The 23127-nt window shown below is 34.6% G+C and overlaps 1 protein-coding gene across 1 annotated transcript in view; it reads right to left on the bottom strand.

The window, feature by feature from the left end:
* Positions 1 to 23127, bottom strand: part of HOMER1 (homer scaffolding protein 1) — an 84929-nt gene that overhangs the window by 16169 nt on the left and 45633 nt on the right. Inside the window, exon 5 of the mRNA XM_006081279.3 lies at positions 22099 to 22238. Within this exon, the coding sequence (XP_006081341.1) occupies positions 22099 to 22238 (140 nt within the window). The remainder of the gene's footprint in view (positions 1 to 22098; positions 22239 to 23127) is intronic.

Raw genomic sequence — 23127 nt, 5'->3', positions numbered from 1 at the left:
TGGTCATAATAATCTGGCCAGTCATAATAATCTGGCCACTCAGTGTATATAAAACCCTAATATGCAAATAGACCAAACGGCAGAACAACCGAACAATTGTTTGCCATGATGTGCTCTGACCAGCAGGGGGCGCATGTAAACCATGGCGGGCATCGGCCACAGTAGGATGGTGGCGCAGATGAGCGGAGGAGCCAGACCAAGGCAGGCCACCGGTCGCTGTCATTGGGGAGAGCCTCTGGTGGTAACTGAAAATTCTTTGCTCCTGCGCACCACCGTCCTGCTGGCCCTGCTTGCACTCACTGCTGGTGCTGGCCCCAATCACTTCATGCCATCAGCGGGTGTGAACGGGGCCAGTACCATCAGAGCGTGGGAGTGGTGGCGGTGGGAGCAGGGCTGCTGGCAAACAGGGGCCTGGGGGTCACGGTGGGAGGGGCAGGGGTGCAGAGGATGAGCCAAGACCTGCCCCTGTGCCCACCACAGCCTTGTGGACCAAAGTTCCTTTCAAGATGCACAAATTCGTGCACTGTGCCCCTAGTTTATAATAAGTTTACACCTTTGGTGTAGGCCTCAGAATAAATTTAGCCAGTTAATGGAGTGAGAAAATAAATGAACAGAAATGATTCTCATAAAGTGGTGAGGTTGATTTCTGATTGTGAGCGAAGAGAAGGGAAGGTGAAATCTGGATCTAAACGACATTACGTTTACCACATAAAAACATTCTGCACTTCAGGCAGTTTCCCATTTGATTTTAGAGGGCACAAAAAGTCTAGTTTTACCTCCATTTTTTATTCACTAAAATGGAGGTACCCACAAACTCACTAAAAAGAGGCCCTTAGAAATTCCCCGGCTGCCATCACTGCTCCCAGCAGTAACAGAAGCATCTCTACATGCTAGAGTAGCTCTCACAGGAGACGGCTGGGTATCCCAACATCCCCTAACATCCACCAAATGCCTGCCTGGCACAGTGCCTTCTGTGGTCTTTGCCATGTGCCTTAAAGTAGCAGTCAGTCTCCAAGGGAAGGCGATAAAAGATGAAGAAACCACAGGAGGTCCCAATTTCACTTCTACTTTTTACTCTCACTGCATGTCTCCCCTACCCACGATGATCTAAAATGTATAAAGAGATTTCCTTTTAAAATTTAAAGTAACCTATTCTAAGGTAGGAGGTGTGGGTACCAACTTGTTGCTCAAAAGATATTTACTTGTGAAAGGCTCAAGCTACTTTACAGGCATTTTAAATATTTTAATGTTTTTTTTTTAAATATTTTAATATTAACCATGCTTTCCCTGCATCAGGGTTGGGTATAGAATCTAAGGAAAGGGAGTAAAAAGCTATTCAGTGCTAGTTCATAAGTGATAAAAAATTTATTCAAGGTAATATTGTGTGTTATGCATCTACTACCTTCATACAAGTCAATATTTGTGTTGTTTTCCCTTTTATAAAAAACTAGTCAGTAACTAAAAACTTTCTTTGGCCATATATTCAGAGCATGATGTTAGATTATCCTACTGGAGAAAAGTCTTTGGGAAAATAGCCTACATACGTGAAGAATTATGTTTCTCTAATCTCTTATAAGTATACATCTATCCTGTGCAAAGAGTGAGATCAATTAATTTTAAGACTGTCCTGTATTTATAGGATAACAGTATTATAAGCATTATACTGTATTCAAGACAGAAATGAATATCTTTATCTGTCCATCCATAATTTGATTTAATTTTGGAAGCTAAGATGCCTCTGTTTCAAAGTAGGTCACTTAACGAAAATCCATCCTAAAAATTGATTAGCACAATATTTAGTATTATTGGGGAAAACATTATAAATAAAATAATAGAATTCACTCTCAATACTGACAGAATATAAAATGCTATCAACAGAGATTTTGATAAAGCTAAAATTGGATGGAAATATATGAATAATTTTACAGTAAAATCTGTTTTCCAATTTCCTGTCATGAAAATTTTTCATTCTTTTAGAAACCAGTTGTAATCAATAATTTGATTGATCAGTTTGATACTCAGAATTTTGTTTAAATTTGTTTTTAAAGAGAAGGCCAGAGTCAAAAGACATACCTTCAAATTATTTAAATGTTTAGTATGAACAATATTCTACTTGCAACAATTACTGTCCGTTAGTTGTGGCGATCATCATCACCCCCTTCATTTATTTAATGCATACATGATCTTCGTAAGAAATATGCAAAAGTAAGGGCCTGATCAAAATGAACTCTAAGGAGGGGGAGGTGCAAAGTGAATACAGCTCAGCATTAATAATAGCTTAGTCCACTACTGATGGAAGCCAAACTCTGCTACAACTCTGAGGACCAACCAAGGTGATGAAGACTGGCTGTACTCCAACTCCAGGTTAGTTCAGCAAGAGTCACCACTTACGCTACAGAATATGACACAACTGAAATCTATCAGCAGGTTATTCACTTTGTGTTTTTTTCTGGTAATGCTGGAAGACTTGAGCATGGCCATCCCATAAACTTCCGTTCCCTTGATCTAACACCCTCTTTTGTAATCTGTGACTTTGAAAGAGTTTTTCTCTGTGTGGAGCTACCACATACGATATCAAGACCAGTAACGTGGGCTTCATTTATACCAAGCTTAAGCAACTGAATTAACTGTCCCAGACTATTAAACCCAAATGCTGCACTGGAGGGGACTTTCTGTCTTCCATACAATAGCAACAAAGCTAGGACTTGAACCAAGATGCCTGCCTTAAGGTTTTTTCCAACTAAACTATAATGTCTTTTTTCATATGGGCTTGCAATGACTGATGACTTTTTCCCTCACCTTACAACTAGTTAATAATCTCCATGATTAGACTGATTTATAGAAAACTAATAGATCATGTTCACTGCAACATTATTCACTATAGCCAATATACAGAAACAAGCTAAGTGTCTGTCAACAGATGAATGGGTAAAGATGGAATATGATTCATAAACAATGGAATATGATTCAGCCATGAGCAAGAACATCCTGCCACTGGTGACAACACGGATGGGCACTGAGGGCATTACGCTAAGTGAAATAAGTCAGACTGAGAAAGACAAATACTGTATGCAATCACTTCTATGTGGAGTCTAAAAAAGCCAGGTGCAGAGAAACTGAGACTACAAGGGTAATTACTAGGGGTGAGGGGGTTGGGGAAAAGGAATCGAGATGTTGGTCAAAGAGTACACACTTTTAGCTATTAGGTGAATAAGGTCTGGGGATCTAATGTACAGCACAGTGATTCTAGTTAACAATACTTGAAAGTTGCTAAGAGAGTAGATCTTAAATGTTCTGACCACACAGAAGAAATGGTAATTATGTGACCTGATCTAGGTGTTGGTTAAGGCTATGGTGATAATCATTTTATAATATTTAAGTGTACCAAATCAACACATTTTACACCTTAAACTTACAGAATATTCTATACCAATTATATCTCAGTAAAGCTGGGGAAAAGAGACAGGTGAAACTATATATATATCTATATATCTATATATCTATATATATATATATATATCTATATATATATATATATATATAGATATATATATATATATATGTATATATATATATGGCTAATATGCAAAGTGTCCCCTTGGGAGTTCGACCGGGAGACCAGGAGTTCGATTGCTCACTATTACGTGCGCTGACCACCAGGGGGCAGCGCGGAACATGGCAGGCGGGTGACCAGCTGCGGTGGGGCGCTGAGGGAGCGAGGGAAGGAGGAGGCAGGGAGGCAGAGAGGCGGAGAACTTGATCAGCCCTGATTGGCGGCCAGGCCTAGGGACCCTACCTGTGCACGATTTCGTGCACTAGGCCTCTAGAATGTAAATATAGATCTGGAAAGCTAAAGCTAGTTTCCATGCTCAGTTTCTTCAAGAATTATATTAAAATGACATGATCTATGGCAACCACTTTCATAAGCAATTTAAAAATGTTAATTTCTTAAGATAGTTAAATTAATTTTTCATATGCATTTGTTGTAAAAGGGAATAGAGAAATTTAAAAGAAAAACATTTTAGATTCCATTTACTGATACCACTTAACACTATATTCATAAATGATCAAACAGATAGTGCCAGTGATATTCTAGATTTATAACACAGTCATAAGTATCTCTTCTTTAATATTTTTAGCAATTGAGAACCATATGACAAATTCTATAAAATTTGGGCATTTATATATTTTGGCTCTTGGGTTCTATTTGGAGAAGACAGACAAAATTAAGGAAGTTTAAGTTCATTTTGTTATCAATGCATTAAGATGTGCATTGTTAGGCTCTGCCCAGTAGCTCAATTGATTTGAACATCACTATGATATACCAAAGTTGTGGGTTCAATCCCCAGTCAGGGCACATATAAGAATCAACTAATGGATGCATAAATAATAATCAGAAATCAATGCCCCCCCACTTTCTCTCTCTCTCTCTCTCTCTCAAATCAGTAAATAATTTTTTAAAAGATTTGCATTTCTAATACATTAAGTAATGTGACACTAGTATTTTGATGGTTATTAGAAATTTATGTAATTTCTGAACTTAATTCAGCAATGAATGATAAATTAATAGTATTTATTGCCTTTTATGTGTCTAGTATTTGGGGGCATATGTACATGACATTTTTCTCATCCTCAAAGGAATTTCTACCTTAACTGTAGAAAAAAATCTGACATATAAGAAACAGTGGACCAGTCACATGATTCACAAGTATTTATTATCACCTACTATGTATCAAGTACTCTACCATACAATGTGAATTCAAGGATGAAATAAATATGGCTATTGCTCAAAAGCCATACAAAGTAGAGGATAGAAATATCTTTAACTTTTCTTATTCCCTTGCTCTCAAAGCTACACAATGAACAATTCTCTCATTTCTTCCATCCTTATTTTTCTCTGTAGATTTTTTCACGGTCACTACCATGACCTCAGATGAAGACACTAAACACCTAATTGTGTCAAGGCCAAAGCAGATGCTCCTCCCTCTGTCTGGACCGCTCCTTCCCCACTCTCCCGGGGCTGCTTCTATTCTCAAGGATGAGTGATGTGTGACTCCTCAAGGCCTACTCTTCTATCCAGCCATACCACTGCCCCACTACCTGCCCTCTCCCTCTTTTTGATCTCTACTTTCATGACACTATTCATAACAGTAATTATACAGGTATTTGTTTAATTAGTTTTTTTGTTCCCCACTTAAGTTTAAACGCCATGAGAACAGAGATGTTTTTCTTGTTTGCTGATGTACCCATAATGCCTGACACTTAAATATGTCAAAAGAATGTAAAAGGAAGTATGGGGCTCTTTGGGGCTTCTGAAGCACCCCAGGAATCACTACCTCTCATCATCACAGATCACTGTCATACTGCTTATGTAGTCTACAGTCTCACAAAGCTCCTCGAGGGCAATCTTACTCATTTTTTCCCAAACAGACATGCCAGATAAATGACTTTGAATAAATGAGTATTAAGATGGACCTACATGTGGATAATTGCCAGAAACAGCTGGTCATGCCGAGTTAGACCACTGATTGCTTTTGTGTGTGGCTCATGGAGATGTTACATATACAACTTGTTAGTTAAATGACTTCCAAGCCATATGATTATACACAGACATATGCATACATATAAAAACACTCCACAAGGATAATTGTGCTTCCCATTCCCTGGACATGGTTTTCAGTTTAACATCTGGTTGAAATCATTGGTTTACAGTTTTAAACTCTTTACCTTCAAATAAAATTTAGCACCTACTTTTTGAACCATTCAGGGCCTATTAACCATCTTTTTGCAAAATACTTGTGAAGCTATTTGAAAGTTTCAACTTGCTGCTCCCAAGGAATGACTTTTGCTGAGGCCCCCTCTAGAGGCTGCTAAGCTGCCTTAGCTTACATGCACATCTGAGAATTCTTAGGACAAGTGTTCTAGATGTTTGCTCATGCCATGATGGTCTGGAAACATTAAAGTTAGCTCTAAGCAGAAATAAAACCATTAGCCAGCTACTTAGAAAATACCCAGATTGTATTCTTAAGCCAAGAAAGCATAGTATAAGTTTACTCACACAAATTACCCAACCTAAGATCCCCTAAGTTTTCCTTTGCTTGCAGCTATATAATAAAAAATACTAAGACTACACATACACAAGTGTACACACTGAACTCTGTTAAGATATTTGCCAAAAAAAGATATCTGCCAATGTAAATAACTATAAAATCAACATGACCATGTTGACTTAACCTAAATACATAATACATTCTTAAATGAATTAAATGCCTACAGACCTGATACTTATTCATGAACTTTAACTGCACATTTAAAGATTCATAACCTATTTTTGTGCCAAATAATAAATGAATTTTGTTAGCTATCATTTCTTTCAAGTTTGGTCTCCATACAGAGACTTAAAAATTTCTTTATGATAAATTAGGGGAAGATACAAGCAGAGAATCAAAGGATTAGAGTCAAATTCTAATTCTGGTATCTATAGATTTTTGAAAGATTCCCTAATCTCCTTTCACCTCAGATTTTCGCCCTGAGAAATAGGGAAATTATATCTGTTCTGCTTCTCATAAGACAATTATAAAACAAAATGAGTAGAGATAAAACAATAAAAAATTATAAAAACATAGGTTTAGGTATAAACCCATCTACACCTAATCTTTAATGGTTGACTTCCATGTACACCATGCCACCTAATCTTTAGATGTACTAAGGACAGTGCACCTAGCCAAGCATTCAGAATTCTAAACTGAAATGAATGGACAGTTATAAGATGATCTCTAGAGGGGAAAGAAATGAAAAAGAACAAAAATGCTATTTCTCTCAGTCAGTATCACTGAACTTTAGTGAGTTAAAGGCAAGGAGTATCCTTCCCTGGTCTTACAGGGCATAATGCTTCCTTCCTATAATTAGTCTACAATTGGTGTTAGACTGTAAGGTGTCACTCACAGGTGAGACATCAACAACACCATTCCAAGTGCTAACTGCCTACACTATTATTTCCCAGACATAGCCATATATTACTTATTCAGTTCTTATATCTTACTTTCCCCCAAAACAGTATGTCAGACTTCACCATTTTCCATTGTTTTAATAACAGCTACTGGACAGAGCAAGTTTCTTTCAGTTTGCTGTTTTATTTTATACTGTTAAACTCCATTCCCAAGTATAAAAGATTTACGAAGTTTAGAAAATTTAATATTCATTATGGGTTTCCATCTGTAAGTTTAGCTATTAGAGAGCAGTATAGTTCAGAAATTTATCCATTACAATAATCCATTCAAGGACATTATGATGTTATGCTACCTCCTATATTAGTGCCCTCATTTCAAATGAATCTATCGTTGAAAAGTAAGAACTGGTGGATCACATACTAGTATTTTGAATCCACAGTGCCATCTGGAAGGAATTTAAATTATGTGTGCACACAATGCGAAAGCACAGGACACAATACTTCTTGCTCCTAATGTGCTATGTAAAGAGGTAGCTAATTTGACTTAGGTAATAGATTCTTTTATATAGCACAGTAACATATTGATGTTTTTAAGGATTATAAACTCAGCACTAAACCTCACGCCCAGCCACATAAGACTACAAGAGGACATCTCATTCATCCCTGGACTACAGAGATGACCATGTTAAGATAATCAAGAGAAAGGGCCTTAGAAATCATTATTCACTCCCCTCTTTTACGTAACAGATGAGGAAACCAGTTCAGAGAGATGAAGTGATTTGCCTAAATGAACGCTATAGGTGGCACAATCAAAAGAACCCAAGTTCACCCGCTTTATTTTTGAGAGGGATATAATGGTAAGAATATGTTTTATTTTCTAGAGATCAACAAAGTGATCACAAAACCACTATATTATACTCATTTCCTCCCAGGAAATTATCCTCTCTAGAATTAAATCAGACTCAGGATGCATTCTATGAACTGTTACTCCCACAATAAAATGAGCACTGATACAAGATAGCCCTTGTAAGTTTTAAAGATCAGAAAAGCAATACTGTTAAGGTAATGACTAATACTGTTATATTTCTTCATTATTTCTGAGGCATATGTTCATCAACTTTAACATTTGCCTTCTATGACAGATTGATTAGAACACATATATTAAACTAGATATAATCATATTTCAGAGAAAACGCACTCTTACTCTAGTATTAGTAATAACTTCTCAGTATTAGATTCCACTTTGGTGTTTAAAAAACAGTAGGGGCAATAGAAACCAGGTTCAGAAATAATTTTCAAAGAAGCTTCATTTTATTAATGGTTATACATAAAATTGATCAATAATTTCTTAATTTTTCTCAAACTAGCTCAAACTACATAGTGTTTTTCTCATTATTATGAGGTTAGAATTTTCAAAATATTATTCTTGCTGTGTATTCAAAGATATGAGCATTAAACTGGATAAAGAATAATATACTATGGACCAATTTACATCATTCATATCAGTAGTAGATGTGAATGTATACATAAAATGCTGCAATACGGGCAAATTATGAAACTATTGAAAGAGAGCAAACTGAGTTAGCCAAAGAAAGGCTCCTTCTGTAGTTCCCACCGCTACACAAGTTAAATAAGTGAGTGGATTTTGTGACATGTATATGACAGTTTGGAGCAGTAGGATCTCTAGTGCAGTAAAGTATACAAGGTTCATCTAAAGCTATTTATTTTTTAAAGTGAAGGATATAAAAAAAATTCTGATTTCAAGTACTTTCTTAATCCAAACATACTTAACCTAGCATTATGCCCATTCTCATTTTTATAGTGTATAGAATAAGTTATAAAACAAACATTTAAATGATATGGTAAGAATACATTTTCTAAATTATTTGTTTACAAATACCAGATTATATGCCCAAACCCCTAAATTCACACTGAATTGATTTGCCTTTTGATACTGTTACACAGTAAGAACAAAGCAGTAGAAAACAGACATCTGACTGCAATTTTAAAGTCTCACTGTGGAAGCCATTATCCGTTCACATACTATATCTAAGCTCTGACTTGCAAAAACCAAATTGATTGATTTATGTGAAATACAAAATGCTATATAGTTACTTCCCATCCTAAGTTGTAAAAATAAAATTGTACAAATGAAAGCAAATTCTGCAGGCTATCAAGAATTTTCTATGCATGAATTTTAACTCATATTTTAAAATTTTTTCATTTATTTAGTATATGCAGATTTTCTTTCTGACTCATCAAATCTCTATTCCTACAGTAGCCCTGTTTTTAATTAAAATATTACTAAGATTTCACTTCTACCTAATAACAGAGTTTTACTGTTTTTAATTGTCTGAATTCTGGTCATCTCTACACAAGCTTGAACCTCATTTCAAGATTTTCATTTTATTTCCTTAAATTTTATCTATTTCATTGTGTTTTTCATTTTTTTAATTCATTTGAAATCGATGAGTTGAGTTACCTTTTATCTAAGAGAAATGAATAATCAAATCTCAACTAAATAAAAGGGGAAACCAGACACTTTTACTTTAGCACTTGTTTAATTATAACTGTATAAAAGCTTAGTTGAAAAAAATCAGTGCAACATTTCATGCAGTAAAATTATTTACAAGGATGTTCATTAATAAGTGAAATATAACTCCATTATCTTATTTCCATTTCAATATACCTGATATCCATTCATAGCCATAGAAAGCACTTGCAAATTTTAAAAGAAACAAAATCTTATGATTATAGAAACTATCAACAAGGAGACAGTAAAGAGTTATCAACACCACACTCTTAGAAACATTTAAAATTTGCCTCACAACAACCCTGTGAGGTGGGGAGTGAAGTGTTCTCATATGACAACCAAAGAAACGAGGATCAGATTACATGTAGGAAAATGGCTACATTAAGTTTTAAAAGAAATGGCATCTATGAACCAGTTCTACATTGAAGTCCAGGAAAATTAGGTTGCTTAGTTTTTTCACTATCTTTATCAGAAATAATAGCTATTTTGATTTTCAAAAAACAAAAATGTTCTTCATCAAGGGCTTTGAGTCTTCTGAAAATTAAGTGGAGCAAATATAATATTAGTATTTTGCCAAAAAACACGTGATGCCATGCCAAGTCATTTTTTTCTTCCAAGATATCTTAAATGCCATGTAGGCATACACAGGAATTCACACGGTTAAGTGTCTTCTTTAAAAGTATTACTTCTTTTGACTCTTCAAAGTTAAATCTGTGATGATTGTGTCTTTTAAAATTGTCTTGTTTCTTCCATGTTAGTTTCTCTCTCTATCTTGGTCAGGGACTACTTGCATGGTTTCCATTACAATAAACTTCAGATCCTCTTCTTCCATGGGAAATGGTGACTCCAATAAGTTCCAAAACTAAAGGTGATCACAGAAGTCATCTACCAAGGAAAATTGGTTGTCTCCGTAGTAGGAAAAAAGTCCAATTGGAGAAACGATCTTTTCTGACTTTCAAAAAACAAAAATACTAATGGGAAAAACACTAAAAAAACTAGGAATGTAGTGGAACTTCTTCAACCTGATAAAGAGCATCTAAAAACAAAACAAAACACCCCATAGCTAATATCATACCTAATGGTAGAAGACTGAAAGTGTTCCTCTAAAATAAGGAACAAGACATGGATGTTCACTCTTGTCACTTCTATTCTGCAGTGTACTGGAAGTTCTAGGTAGGGCAACCAGTCAAGAAAATGAAATAAATGACATCAAGAATGGAAAGGAAGAAGTAAAATTATCTCTATTTGCAGATGACATGGTTTTGTATATAGAAAATCCTAAGGAAGCTACTAAAAACTATTAAAACTAATAAATTAGATTGTTAAGAAAATAATTCCACTAATAATAGCAGCAAAAAGAATAAAATATATAGGAATAAATTTAACAAAAGAAGTACAAAACTTATACTCTGAAAGCTAAAAAATTTTTTTGAAAGAAATTAAAGAGGAGCTAAATAAATAAGAAATCATCCCATGTTTATAGATTGATAGACTTAACATTTTTAAGATGGCTAGCCATCCAAATTGTTCTATAGATTCAACACAATTCCTATCAGAATCCTACCTGGCTTCTTTGCAGATAAGCACAAGCTGGTCCTAAAATTCACATGGAAATTCTAGGGACTCAGAATAGTCAAAACAATCTTGAAAAAGAAGAATAAAGTTGGAAGACTCACATTCCCAATTTTAAAACTTACTGCAAAGCTACAATAATAGAGACAGTATGGTACTGGCATAAAGATAGATAGATGAATGGGATAGAACTGAGAATTCAGAAATAAACCCTCACATTTATGGTCTGATAATATTTTTCAAGGATGCCAAGACAACTCAATAGGAAAAGAATAGTCTTTTCAACAAATGGTGCTGGGACAACTGGATATCCACATGCAAAAGAAGGAAGTTGGGCCTCACATTATATAGAAAAGTTCATTCAAAATGAACCAAATCTAATTGTAAGAGTTAAAACTATAAAACTCTTAGAGAAAAACATAAGTATAAGCCTTAATGACTTTGGATTAGGCAATGGTTTCTTAGATATGACACCAAAAGCACAAGCAACAAAGAAAAAAAATAGAAAAATGGGACTTAAATAAAATTAAAAACATTTGTATTGCAAGAACATCATCAAGAAGGTGAAAAGACAATCCACAGAATTGGAGAAAATATCTGCCAACCATTTATCTCGTAAGGAGTTAATATCCAGAATATATAAAGAATTACAGCCCTAACCGGTTTGGCTCAGTGGATAGAGCATCGGCCTACGGACTCAAGGGTCCCAGGTTCGATTCAGGTCAAGGACATGTACCTTGGTTGTGGGCACATACCCAGTAGGGAGTGTGCAGGAGGCAGCTGATCCGATGTTTCTCTCTCATCGATGTTTCTAACTCTCTTTCCCTCTCCCTTCCTCTCTGTAAAAATCAATAAAATATATTTTAAAAAAAAGAATTACAACTCAACAACAAAGAAACAAACAGCCCAATTAAAAATGAGCTTTCTCCAAAGATTTACAAGTGGCCAATAAATACATGAAAAAATGCTCAACATTAGCCATCAGGGAAATATAAATCAAAACCACAGAGATATCACTTCCACCTACTAGGATGGCTATAATAAAAAAGACAATACCAAGGGCTGATAATGTAGAGAAACTGGAACCTTATACAGCTGGTGGGAATATAAAATAGTGCAGCTGCTGTGCAAATGTAGAACTACCACACGTGCCAGCAATTCCACTTGTAGGTATATATCCAGAGAATTGAAAACATATGTCCACATAAAAACTTGTACACAATGTTCATAGCAGCATTATTCATAACAATGGTGGAACTTAAAAAGTGGACACAGACTAAATGTCTATCAACTGATGAGTGGATTAGTACAAGGTGGTATATCCACACAATGGACTACTATTCGGCAATAAAAGGAAATGAAATATTTATAAATTCTGCAACATGAGTAAACCTTGAAAAACATGCTAAGTGAAAGAATCCAGTCATAAAAGTTCACATATTGTATGATTCCATTGATAAGAATGTCCAGAATTGGCAACTCTACAGAGATAGAAAGTAGATCCTGGAGTGTGTGAAGGAGAAAAGGAAAGTGATTGCTAATGGGTACAGGGTTTTGGGGGAGGTGATAAAAATGTTTTAAAATGGATTGTGGTGATGGTTGCACAACTCTGTGAATATACTGAAAACCACTTAATTGTACACTTTAAATAGATGAATTGTTTAGATGTGAATTACATTTCAATAAAAATGTTATTAAAATATTAATGTGACTATTAACAGCTAAGTGATTCCTGTTAAAATTTAAAAAGTAAACTAAATACTCTTAATATTGGTATCTTTGTTAGTCCTGCTTGGTATATGATATAATTTTTATGCTAATGATCAAGTTGCACTAACTTATTTAACCCTTCCTATTATCTCACAGTAAAAATACATATATTTATTCACTCAACAAATTTATTCATTAAACTATATGGGATATCAAGAAATGTAACTCAACCAGGCTTAGTCCAGAAACTAAGAATCTAATGGGGGAGTTTAGCAAGTTATAGTAAATGTGTGTTGAACAGTGATAAAAATCAAGATGAGAAGTATCTGAAATGTGATACAGAAAACATTTCTGGAGTTTAGTAGAAAAACAGCTGCCTCAACCAGCATGGACCCTGATGATCAATGACTCTGGAGACCTACGTCTCTCGTCTAATCTAGCTATTAGCAAATAGTGATACTAAATGCCTCTTCCATGGACTTGCTTCCACTTCTGTAAAATGAAGTGGCCGGACTATGTCATAGCAAAAGTTCCTTCTATCTTCATAGTTCTAATATAAATGCTTAGACTTCATTTTTGGCCAGAGTAAGAAAATTAACTATTTTGTCTATAGTGGATATACGGCCAAGCTAAACTGTCAATGGAAAATGGCAAACTGATAGATAATAAGAGTAAATTATACATTTACTTTAACTGTTTAGTCATATCTACATTTTCCACACCCTACAAGGAAGGTGGTCCCAGGAGCATGACAATTTTCAATACATTTCAGTGAATTAACTGTCAGTTATTTTCATGTGAATATGGGGGGGAGAGGAGGGTCCTAATATATGGTGACAAGAGCAGATTTGACTTTGGGTGGTGGGCACACAGTGCAATATACAGATCTTGTAACATGGAAACTCACACCTGAAACCTATATAATCATGTCGACTGCTGTCACCCCAATAAAATTAATTTTAAAAAATAATACAATTCTCAATTTAAAAAAATTCATTGTCTGCCGAAACCGGTTTGGCTCAGTGGATAGAGCGTCGGCCTGCGGACTGAAAGGTCCCAGGTTCGATTCCGGTCAAGGGCATGTACCTGGGTTGCGGGCACATCCCCAGTAGGAGATGTGCAGGAGGCAGCTGATCCATGTTTCTCTCTCATCGATGTTTCTAACTCTCTATCTCTCTCCCTTCCTCTCTGTAAAAAATCAATAAAATATATTTAAAAAAAAATTCATTGTCCTTAATTTCACTTGTTTATAATAAATACCTGTGTTGACCTTTATAAGAGGTGAAATTTTTAAAAACACATTTTAGCAATAATTAGTTTAAAAACAAAGAATATAAATATTGTCTAATTCCACAGAAAATATACCATTAAATGACTTTGCACTGTTTTTTAAATGAGAAAAATTACTCTCAAGAAAAAAATAAAAATTATTCTATTAAGAAAAATGCACATTTTAGCATCTTTCACATTATTTAAGTACTTAGCATTGTTTATTAACACATTATCTTTAAAATTTCTTTGTACAAACTAGGAAGTTTTCAAGAAAATTAGGTAGTCAGTTAAATTCTTCAGTTTGATAACAATGACTGATTTTCAAGGAATATAGCTAGTTTTATATCTTAGCTTCAAGGTCTTATGAATCCATAGGTGTAACTTTAGCTGACAGTACCAAGGACATTCAGAACATATACTCAATTTCTGTGAAGTAAATTGTTTCATTCATGTGTTTATTGAATGTCTACCATGGATACACCAGGGATACAAATGAATAAAACGCAATCCTTGCCCCAGAAGAACCTGAGAAGTTAATGTTAACCTCCACATGTCAGTTTGAAGGTAACAGGGATTTAACAGAAGAGGGAACATAATTCAGTCTGACAGCATGAAAGAAAGCTTGCCAGAGAAGGTGATGCTGGAACTTATAGAATATATACATAGGGGTTGACCAGTTGGTGGTCAAGTTAGAGGCAGAGGTCAGATGGGAGGATGTATGGAGTGTGTGTGTCTCATGTGTATATGCAGCCATTGCAAAGAAAAGGGAGAACATTCCAAAAACAAGGAAGCAGAGACTTGCATGCAAGCAACAGCATGGTTGCTTGGTTATATGTGGAGGAGTACAAGCAATTCAGAGTAATTGCTACAGAAGCACAGATGATGAGGCTGGGAGGCCTCCTCTGATGACCATGGACTGGTCCACATACACCATGCCACTGAAATATTTTAAGAAGGAAAATGACATGGTCGGGTTTCTGTGTTTGAGAGAATAACACCTGTCAGAGTAATATGTCAGCAAAGAGAAAATATCCAGTATTCCAAATCTGCAAGTCATATCTTCCCAAATACCTCCACCAGGAATTTATAAGGATATTATCAGCTAGAAATCCTTACCCTGAGCTAAACCATATATAAATCACAGATTCCATTTGAAAGTCTAAACTGGAAACCAGATGGGTCATCTAGTCCCAATCCCTCTGTATTTTAACATTGATTTTTTTAAAAAAATTTATTGTTGACATTATTACAAATGTTTCCCATTTCACCTTCCCTTGTGCTCCCCTTCACCCTGCCCCCACCCCACACTATTATCTGTGTCCATGGGTTATGTATGTATGCATATATATGTTCTTTGGTTAATCTCTTTCCGTTCCCTCAACCCCCTTTCCCTCTGAGATCTGTCATTCTGCTCTATGCACTGACCTATTTTGTTCATCAGTTTATTTTATTCATTCGATTCCACATGTAAGTGAGATCATGTGATATTTGTCTTTAACTGGCTTATTGTGCTTAGCCTAAGACCTTTAATATCGTTAAATGAACCTCACCCATTCTACTTTACCACAGACCTCACAATTCCTTACTGTCATATTCACCACAAATTTCACACGTTTAAGTGGCCTGCTTGTCCTCTATGTTTACTTGTCCCTTACTAATCTAGTAAGAGGAAAGATGGAAAGCCAAATTCAAAGGAAGAACATTTTTCCTAAGTCTGAGAACAGAGCTGTCCATGTTCCAAACCTCCCTTCCACTGGAATCCCCACGATGGTCTTCTAAGAGCAAAATTGAAGGGAAAAAATGAATTTTTAAATGCCCTCTACAGGGAAGAAGTCACAAATAACCTCTTGTGAATGATCACACCATTAACTCCAGCTGGTCATCTTGAAAACAGAAGTTGACAATCACAAGGGGATGGACTGGTGAACATTCTTTGTCATTAATTCTTTGCCAACAATGTTAATGCCAAGAAGAAGGAGAAAGGACTAATCTCTATTGAAGGTGGTTAGTAATGTCTTTATATCAAATGAATAGTATTTTTCTTCTTGCAAATAACCTATATCTATAATAATAAAAGCATAATATGCAAATTGACCAAATGGCCGAACAGCAGAACAACCTTCTGGACAAAGCCAGGGCTGCGAGGGCCGAGGCAGCCAGGGCTGCAAAGGCCTACTCTTGTACTAATTTCGTGCATGGGGCCTCCAGTTAAGTTATAATGCATGAAAAGAAGCTTCAGCAATTTTTTATGCTTTCTTCAAAATCTTTTCAGACATCAGATGAGAATAAAGGTTAGTTCTTTAAAAATTCAAGATAGGAAATTTATACTTCTTTAGAAAACTAATAAACATTCTTGGTCACTAAACTATATTTTTTATTGCATCTTGTTTAAAAATGTACAAATTGCTTTTCACTTCCTAGAGAATGTATAAGTGTATATGTTACCAAATTACTAGAGCACGTTCTTATAACGTGTTATCTGCTCACAATGATGATACAGGAAACTCTGACATCTCCAAATGGTTGTGTTACAATCCCTCACAAACTATCTTGGCCTTCAAATTAACTCTTAAAAACCTAATCTAATTCCTGAGGGTTAGGGGTGGACGGTACTTAAGTCAATTGGAACTGCAACAATAAGAGGAATCCTACAACTTATAGTTTTCATCTGCAATTGTATCATGACGAAGTGCTTCTTGTGATATCAGTCCCAGCTTTACACACAAAAGTTATCTGCCAAAATCATTCCTATTGTATTTCATATCTATAATCGTACAAGTTTTCTTCACTATTCATAAAAAAGAGAGACAAATGGCAGAGCTGTTGAGAGTATAGTTCCCCAGAGCTCTTCACAGTCATTCACTTTTTTCCTCTTTGTATCATCTTTGAAGTACAAACTGCATTTGATTCAAGATAAAGCACTTTTTAAAATTTTAACATGTAACTAAATGACATGTAAAATTTCCAATGAAATTTAGTTTTTGAAACTGTAAAAGGATCCCTAAATCAGTTTTAAAATAGTAGCTTTCCAAAATTCTGATAATGAAGAAATCTAAAAATACAAATGGAATGAACCCAGCCAGATTTCATAAATTTTAGTAAAATTGTAGTTATGCTGATTTAAAGAAAAATCAATATATTAAAAAGTAATGTTTCTGCATACATCCTTTAATAAATACTTTTTGGAAACACGTAGTGGCAGAAAAATCTCTTAAACACAATAGACGATACATGCAGTACCCCCAAAATGCATAAACTCTAGCAGCACCAAGAGACTCTATCATCTAAACATTACAAGAATTAAAATATAATCAGTGCTTAAAATAGCCCATTTTTCATTCACATAATCAAACTGTTATTAAAATTTATCAGTACAAAAATAGTTTCACAAGCTACTAATGTCTATATATCTGTTCAGAATGCTCAAATATGTAACAGCAGTTATTTGTCATATTTATCATATATTACTGTATCTCTGAGGGTCATAAATTTATAATACACAAAATTAATAGTTTTCAATACTATATTTCAGTATTATATTCTAACAGCATGAGGATGCTATAAAATTATTTCCAAGAGAATTTTAAATAGCTTTAAATCTTAAAAACAAAAAATCCTGGAATTTATTATTAAGAAATAACAAATAAATTTCAGAATTCCACAGAGTTGATGCTATGAAGCAAATAATACTCCCTGAAATAAAAGAACAAAACCTTCCCCATATGTATATGCTAGTCTGTTAGTATATAGCTACTTTATTTAGTATATAGCTAACCTAAGACTACTGTCTCAAATGATATCCTGAACATTCAAGTGAGCCACAGTGTATACCTGCACAGTCTCAAAAGGATATTATCATTTAGTTTAAAAAGTAATTTTTAAGAAAAAAATGCCATTTAGATATAATTTAATATCATTTCCCATAAGAAATTAGTAAGCGTTTTCATCCTCATGATCTGCCTCTTTTTCACATCCTTAAACTTTAAAAGCACTTAAATAGATATTAATTTATTGAAACTTATTCAACGAGAATGTTTTTGCATAGTTTATGGCAAGGACATAAAACAGTACTATAGCACTTGACTGAGGAGTATTGAGCAGCCCATTCATTTTAAAATTTAGTTATGATGTATAATAAAAATATAAGAAATGAATAATTCAAGTAACCCTATAATGCCACTGAGTTAGAAAATAAAAAGTTGTATTAGCTTCATAAATAACTTTTATGAAAGTTCAAAAGTAATTTTAAAGAAGTATTTGTGGATGAAATTATATGTCTGAGATTTGCCTTAAAAATAATTGCAGAAATGGAAGAGTCTGTAGGGATAGAAATGAAACAAGAATGACCATTTTTTCATAACTGTTAAGACTAGGTGATGTATGTGTTCATGGGAGTTCATAACAGTATTCTCTCTTTCATATAATTTTGAAAATTTGTATAGATTTAAAGAGTAACAAAAATGTTTGCTTATATCTTAAAGCTAAGTGGTATTTTTTTGAAAATACACAAAGCTAACAGAGTTTGTAAAGAACAAACTATAATTACATTACTAAAATGTTCAGGACCAAATGAAAATCAGGGTCTTCTTTTGATATGTTAATTCATGAATTAATGAGATTAAGGCATCAATTCTGAATTCTAAGAAGAGCAGAAATTGGCTAGCTAAGTAGCTATTACTATAATCAACTCTTTTTTTTTATATATAACATTTTTTCTTTAAATATATTTTATTGATTTTTTACAGAGAGGAAGGGAGAGAGAGATAGAGAGTTAGAAACATCGATGAGAGAGAAACATCGACCAGCTGCCTCCTGCACATCTCCCACTGGGGATGTGCCCGCAACCCAGGTACACGCCCTTGACCGGAATCGAACCTGGGACCCTTCAGTCCGCAGGCCGACGCTCTATCCACTGAGCCAAACCGGTTTTGGCTATAATCAACTCTTTTTTTTTTTTAATATATTTTATTGAGTTTTTACAGAGAGGAAGGGAGAGAAATAGATAGAGAGTTAGAAACATCGATGAGAGAGAAACATCGACCAGCTGCCTCCTGCACATCTCCCACTGGGGATGTGCCCGCAACCCAGGCACATGCCCTTGACCGGAATCGAACCCGTGACCCTTCAGTCCGCAGGCCGACGCTCTATCCACTGAGCCAAACCGGTTTTGGCTATAATCAACTCTTAATTAACTTGACTGACTAGATCACTGTTCCCTATATCCTTCCTTTAAAAACAAAAACAAACAATAGAGATTTTAGCATTATGCTCCCTATTTATTAGTAAAATAGTATCAACCAGAACAGAAAAATGTTGGCAAAATATTTTTTTGCTATTCATTCTTTTCTGTTAAAATAAGTACGTACTGAGTAGGGAATATAGTCAATAATATTTTAATAACTATATATGGTGTCAGATGGGTACTAGAGTTATGGGGAAATCACTTCGTTATATAAATGTCTAATCACTATGTTGTACACCTGAAACTAATATAATATTGAATGTCAACTATAATTAAAAAATAAAAGGAAAACTTTTAATGTACTAAGGAAGAAAGACAAAATGGTCTAAATAAGCCTTAAAACAGATTTTAATTATCTTCCAGTGATCTTTTCTCTACACAGGATAATAGGAACAGTTAATCAGCACACATATAAATATGTACATTACTGAAACAAAATTTCTACTCTCTTTTTTTAAAAATCCTCACCCGAGGACATGCTTAGAGAGAGGAAGGGGGAAGGGGAGAGAAGGGGAGGGGGGGAGAGAGAGAGACAGAGAGAGACATCGACTGATCGTCCTCTGCATGAGCACCAATAGGGAATCGAACTGCAACCCATGAGCATGTTCCAACCGGGAATCAAACTGGCAGCCCTTTGGTGCACTGGATATCGCTCAACCAACAAAGCCACTCCAGCTGAGCTAAAGTTTCTACTCTTAATGTGAGCTTTACTCTGATGTTTCTTATTTGGCTTTATTATATTTCATTTCTCAGAATGCCATGAATAACCTAAATTAATTTTAAATTACCACAGTTTGAAAAATCCTAGATTATATAATCTCTGAGGTCTCTCCTAACTGATATTTTGGGATTCTAACATTAACTACAATATACATCATCTTTTGTCTCCGGTAGAAATCAAAACAAGGTCAGAGAATAAGTCTAAAATCCTATAGCTAAAATGTTTTTACAATGATATGAAAACTAAGATTATGTAATGCTTTTAAAAGCTTAAATTGACCTGTTAAGTTTTACTCTCAGAACTCAAATATCTCCAGGGCTAATCACCTGATTACCAATCCCAGTTAGAAACTCCAAATACCAAGGATTAGCAAAACAATAAACATTCAGAAAACTTTGGGTGGATAAAGTAAACTAGAAATAGCATTTACAGATATTAAATAAAGAAATTCTATTTCTAAATGCTACACTATTCAATGCACATGACTTGATTGTTGCAAAGAAATCAAGTTTATAATTATACTCAGTGTAGTGAAGTCTATTAAATGGATATATTAAATATAATTTAACAGGAAAGGACATTTTCCTCCCTCAACATAAATATTTTTTAAAATTGCATACTAATCACATTGATCTTTAATTGTAATTGCATATTTTAAAAACCTGAATGTTTTACAAATCAGTCTTCAGATCAGAACTAAAATTTTTCATGTGTTCAGTTGTTTTTACAGCTATAGAAAAGAGAACATACTTAATCTGCAATAGTAAAGCATGATCTCCATGATAATTCCAAGATATGTCTGTTTGTGCAAATTAGCATTTTTTGGAAATAAATTAGAATAGCCTCACTGTCAAATAGTTTCTATCCATTCATTCCTTTAAAAAAAACCTTACCTAATTTCTTCTTCCTGAGCCTGACCATGAAGTCCCTCAATGCTAGTCTCTAATACAGCGGTTCTCAACCTGTGGGTCGCGACCCCTTTGGCAGTTGAACGACCCTTTCACGGGGGTCGCCTAAGACCATCCTGCATATCAGATATTTACATTACGATTCATAACAGTAGCAACATTACAGTTATGAAGTAGCAACGAAAATAATTTTATGGTTGGGTCACAACATGAGGAACTGTATTTAAAGGGCCAGAAGGTTGAGAACCACTGCAAAATGTTCAATCTTATGCCCCTAATATCCAACAAGTTCAGTCAAAATTAAAGGGTCTCATAAAAAAGAGTTTGGAATATCTCACTTCACAATTCTTCTGAATAAGCTAAAGAACTTGATTTTTTTTAAATTGGTCCAAAAAGAGATGCGCAACAAAGGAAAATTGTTTTCTTAATTTCAATGAAAACTACCCAGTAAAAAATTGCCTAAGAAGAGTAAAAATGAACTTTAAGACATCGACTGATAGGTATTTGTTTACATTTGCAATAATGCAGTTTCATAGACCTCCTTACATTCCCAAAATCCCACAATGCGGCCCATAATTAATGTGACTGATTTGGAACACATGTAGGATAAACTGTACCTGCTTAAAGTATATCAAATTCTTTTTTAAAATTCAGAAGCATGTGAAGATTTATTTTCTGTTAGTTGGTGTGCAAAAATAATTCTCACATTAACAGGTTTATTCTAGACGTTACCCCAATAACTTGCTTCCTTCTGTGAAATCATACCGTGAAATCACCTCTAAGACTATGGTAAGCTTAAGTTCAGAGTAGGAAATTATTTTTAAAAAATTACAACCCTCAAGAACATACATGAAAATGGAAACCAGATTAACACAGGGAGCCTTTCAGCGACTGTGTTAGAAAATAAGAAGAGACTTACAATAATACATATGCTTTTTCACTGAAAAATGATTTGTACTGTTATTAGCTCAGTAGCCCTTTTTTTATATACAGATAAAGGAAATATTCATTCCTGCCCATCCAGGCAACTATAAATTATTAAAATCTTTCTGAGGTTAACAGAAACAGTTAAAAACATCTGACCTGGAATTTTCACTCAGGGTTATAACTTTGCAAGATTCATCCGAAACCCAAATAACTTTCCATGTTTACATATTTTACTGAATCATGATGGTTGAATTGAATTTGTACCTATGTGAAAATGGCAATGCATTCTGAGTCGGTTCAGCCCTTGACTCTGAGTTCTGGGTGACATCAGGTGTTCTTTCGTCATCAGTCCCATTGATACTTTCTGGTGTTAAAGGAGACTGGAGATCCCCGCCTGCTGATTCCTTAAAAACAAAGGGATTAAAAAAGTGTTATACTTCTACTAAAAGACACAAGATCATCTTCAAGTTAAAACTGACTCTGATGTATGCTTACTTATGAACTATATTTCAATTAAAATTTAAATCAGACTTTAAAATGAAATTTGAAGTGGAAATAATTTTTTAAAGCAAAGCGACTCACAATAAAACTATCTGAAACCCTAACACAATTTAGAATATAGTTGTAAAGAACTGAAACACTTTGGGGCTTACATAAGCAACTAATTAGTTAGAATAAAAGATATTCAACGAATTGCTTGAGAAGAAAGAGAAGATGGCACAAAAATGCAAGAAGATGTGAGGTTTTATTTGGGAGGGTACGACAGAAAAGTGTAGAGAGAAATCTTCAGAAGTTTTAACTTTTTTACCTACCCTACTTTTCAATTCTTGGAATTATTTAGAAAAACAGTCAGAAATACCTCTATAACATACATAATGATGCCAGTGTATTTCAGCTTTTCTTGACTCCTACTCAAAATGGAATTATTTTTCTTCACAAAATTTCCTCTTATATCTACTTTTAATTGATCTGCCTATCAAGGTAAATTTAATGTATCCCTCAGGAAAATAAATGGAATTTAAAATGAAGCTCAAGCTGACACTTATTCTTGCATCTGCCATGATCAAATTATCCAAATTTGATATCAGAAATCAGAATGAGGGGGTCATTTGATAAACTGTTAACCAGGTGAGGTTCTAGCATGAGATACTGAAAGAGCAGCTTGGTGGACCCCTTGTTATTGCTGGGAAATAGAACACCTGAAATATTAGGCTATTGTTAGGGAAGAAAATGAAAATATCACTAGGGAACTGGTTAGGTATGGTCATAATTTGTCAACTTAGAATACAAGAT

The sequence above is a fragment of the Myotis lucifugus genome, unplaced genomic scaffold (assembly GCF_000147115.1).
Source record: "Myotis lucifugus unplaced genomic scaffold, Myoluc2.0 scaffold_0, whole genome shotgun sequence".
Lineage (NCBI taxonomy): Eukaryota > Metazoa > Chordata > Mammalia > Chiroptera > Vespertilionidae > Myotis > Myotis lucifugus.
Note: the sequence above shows the minus strand (reverse complement) of the source record. Positions and strands in the feature narration are given on the sequence as shown.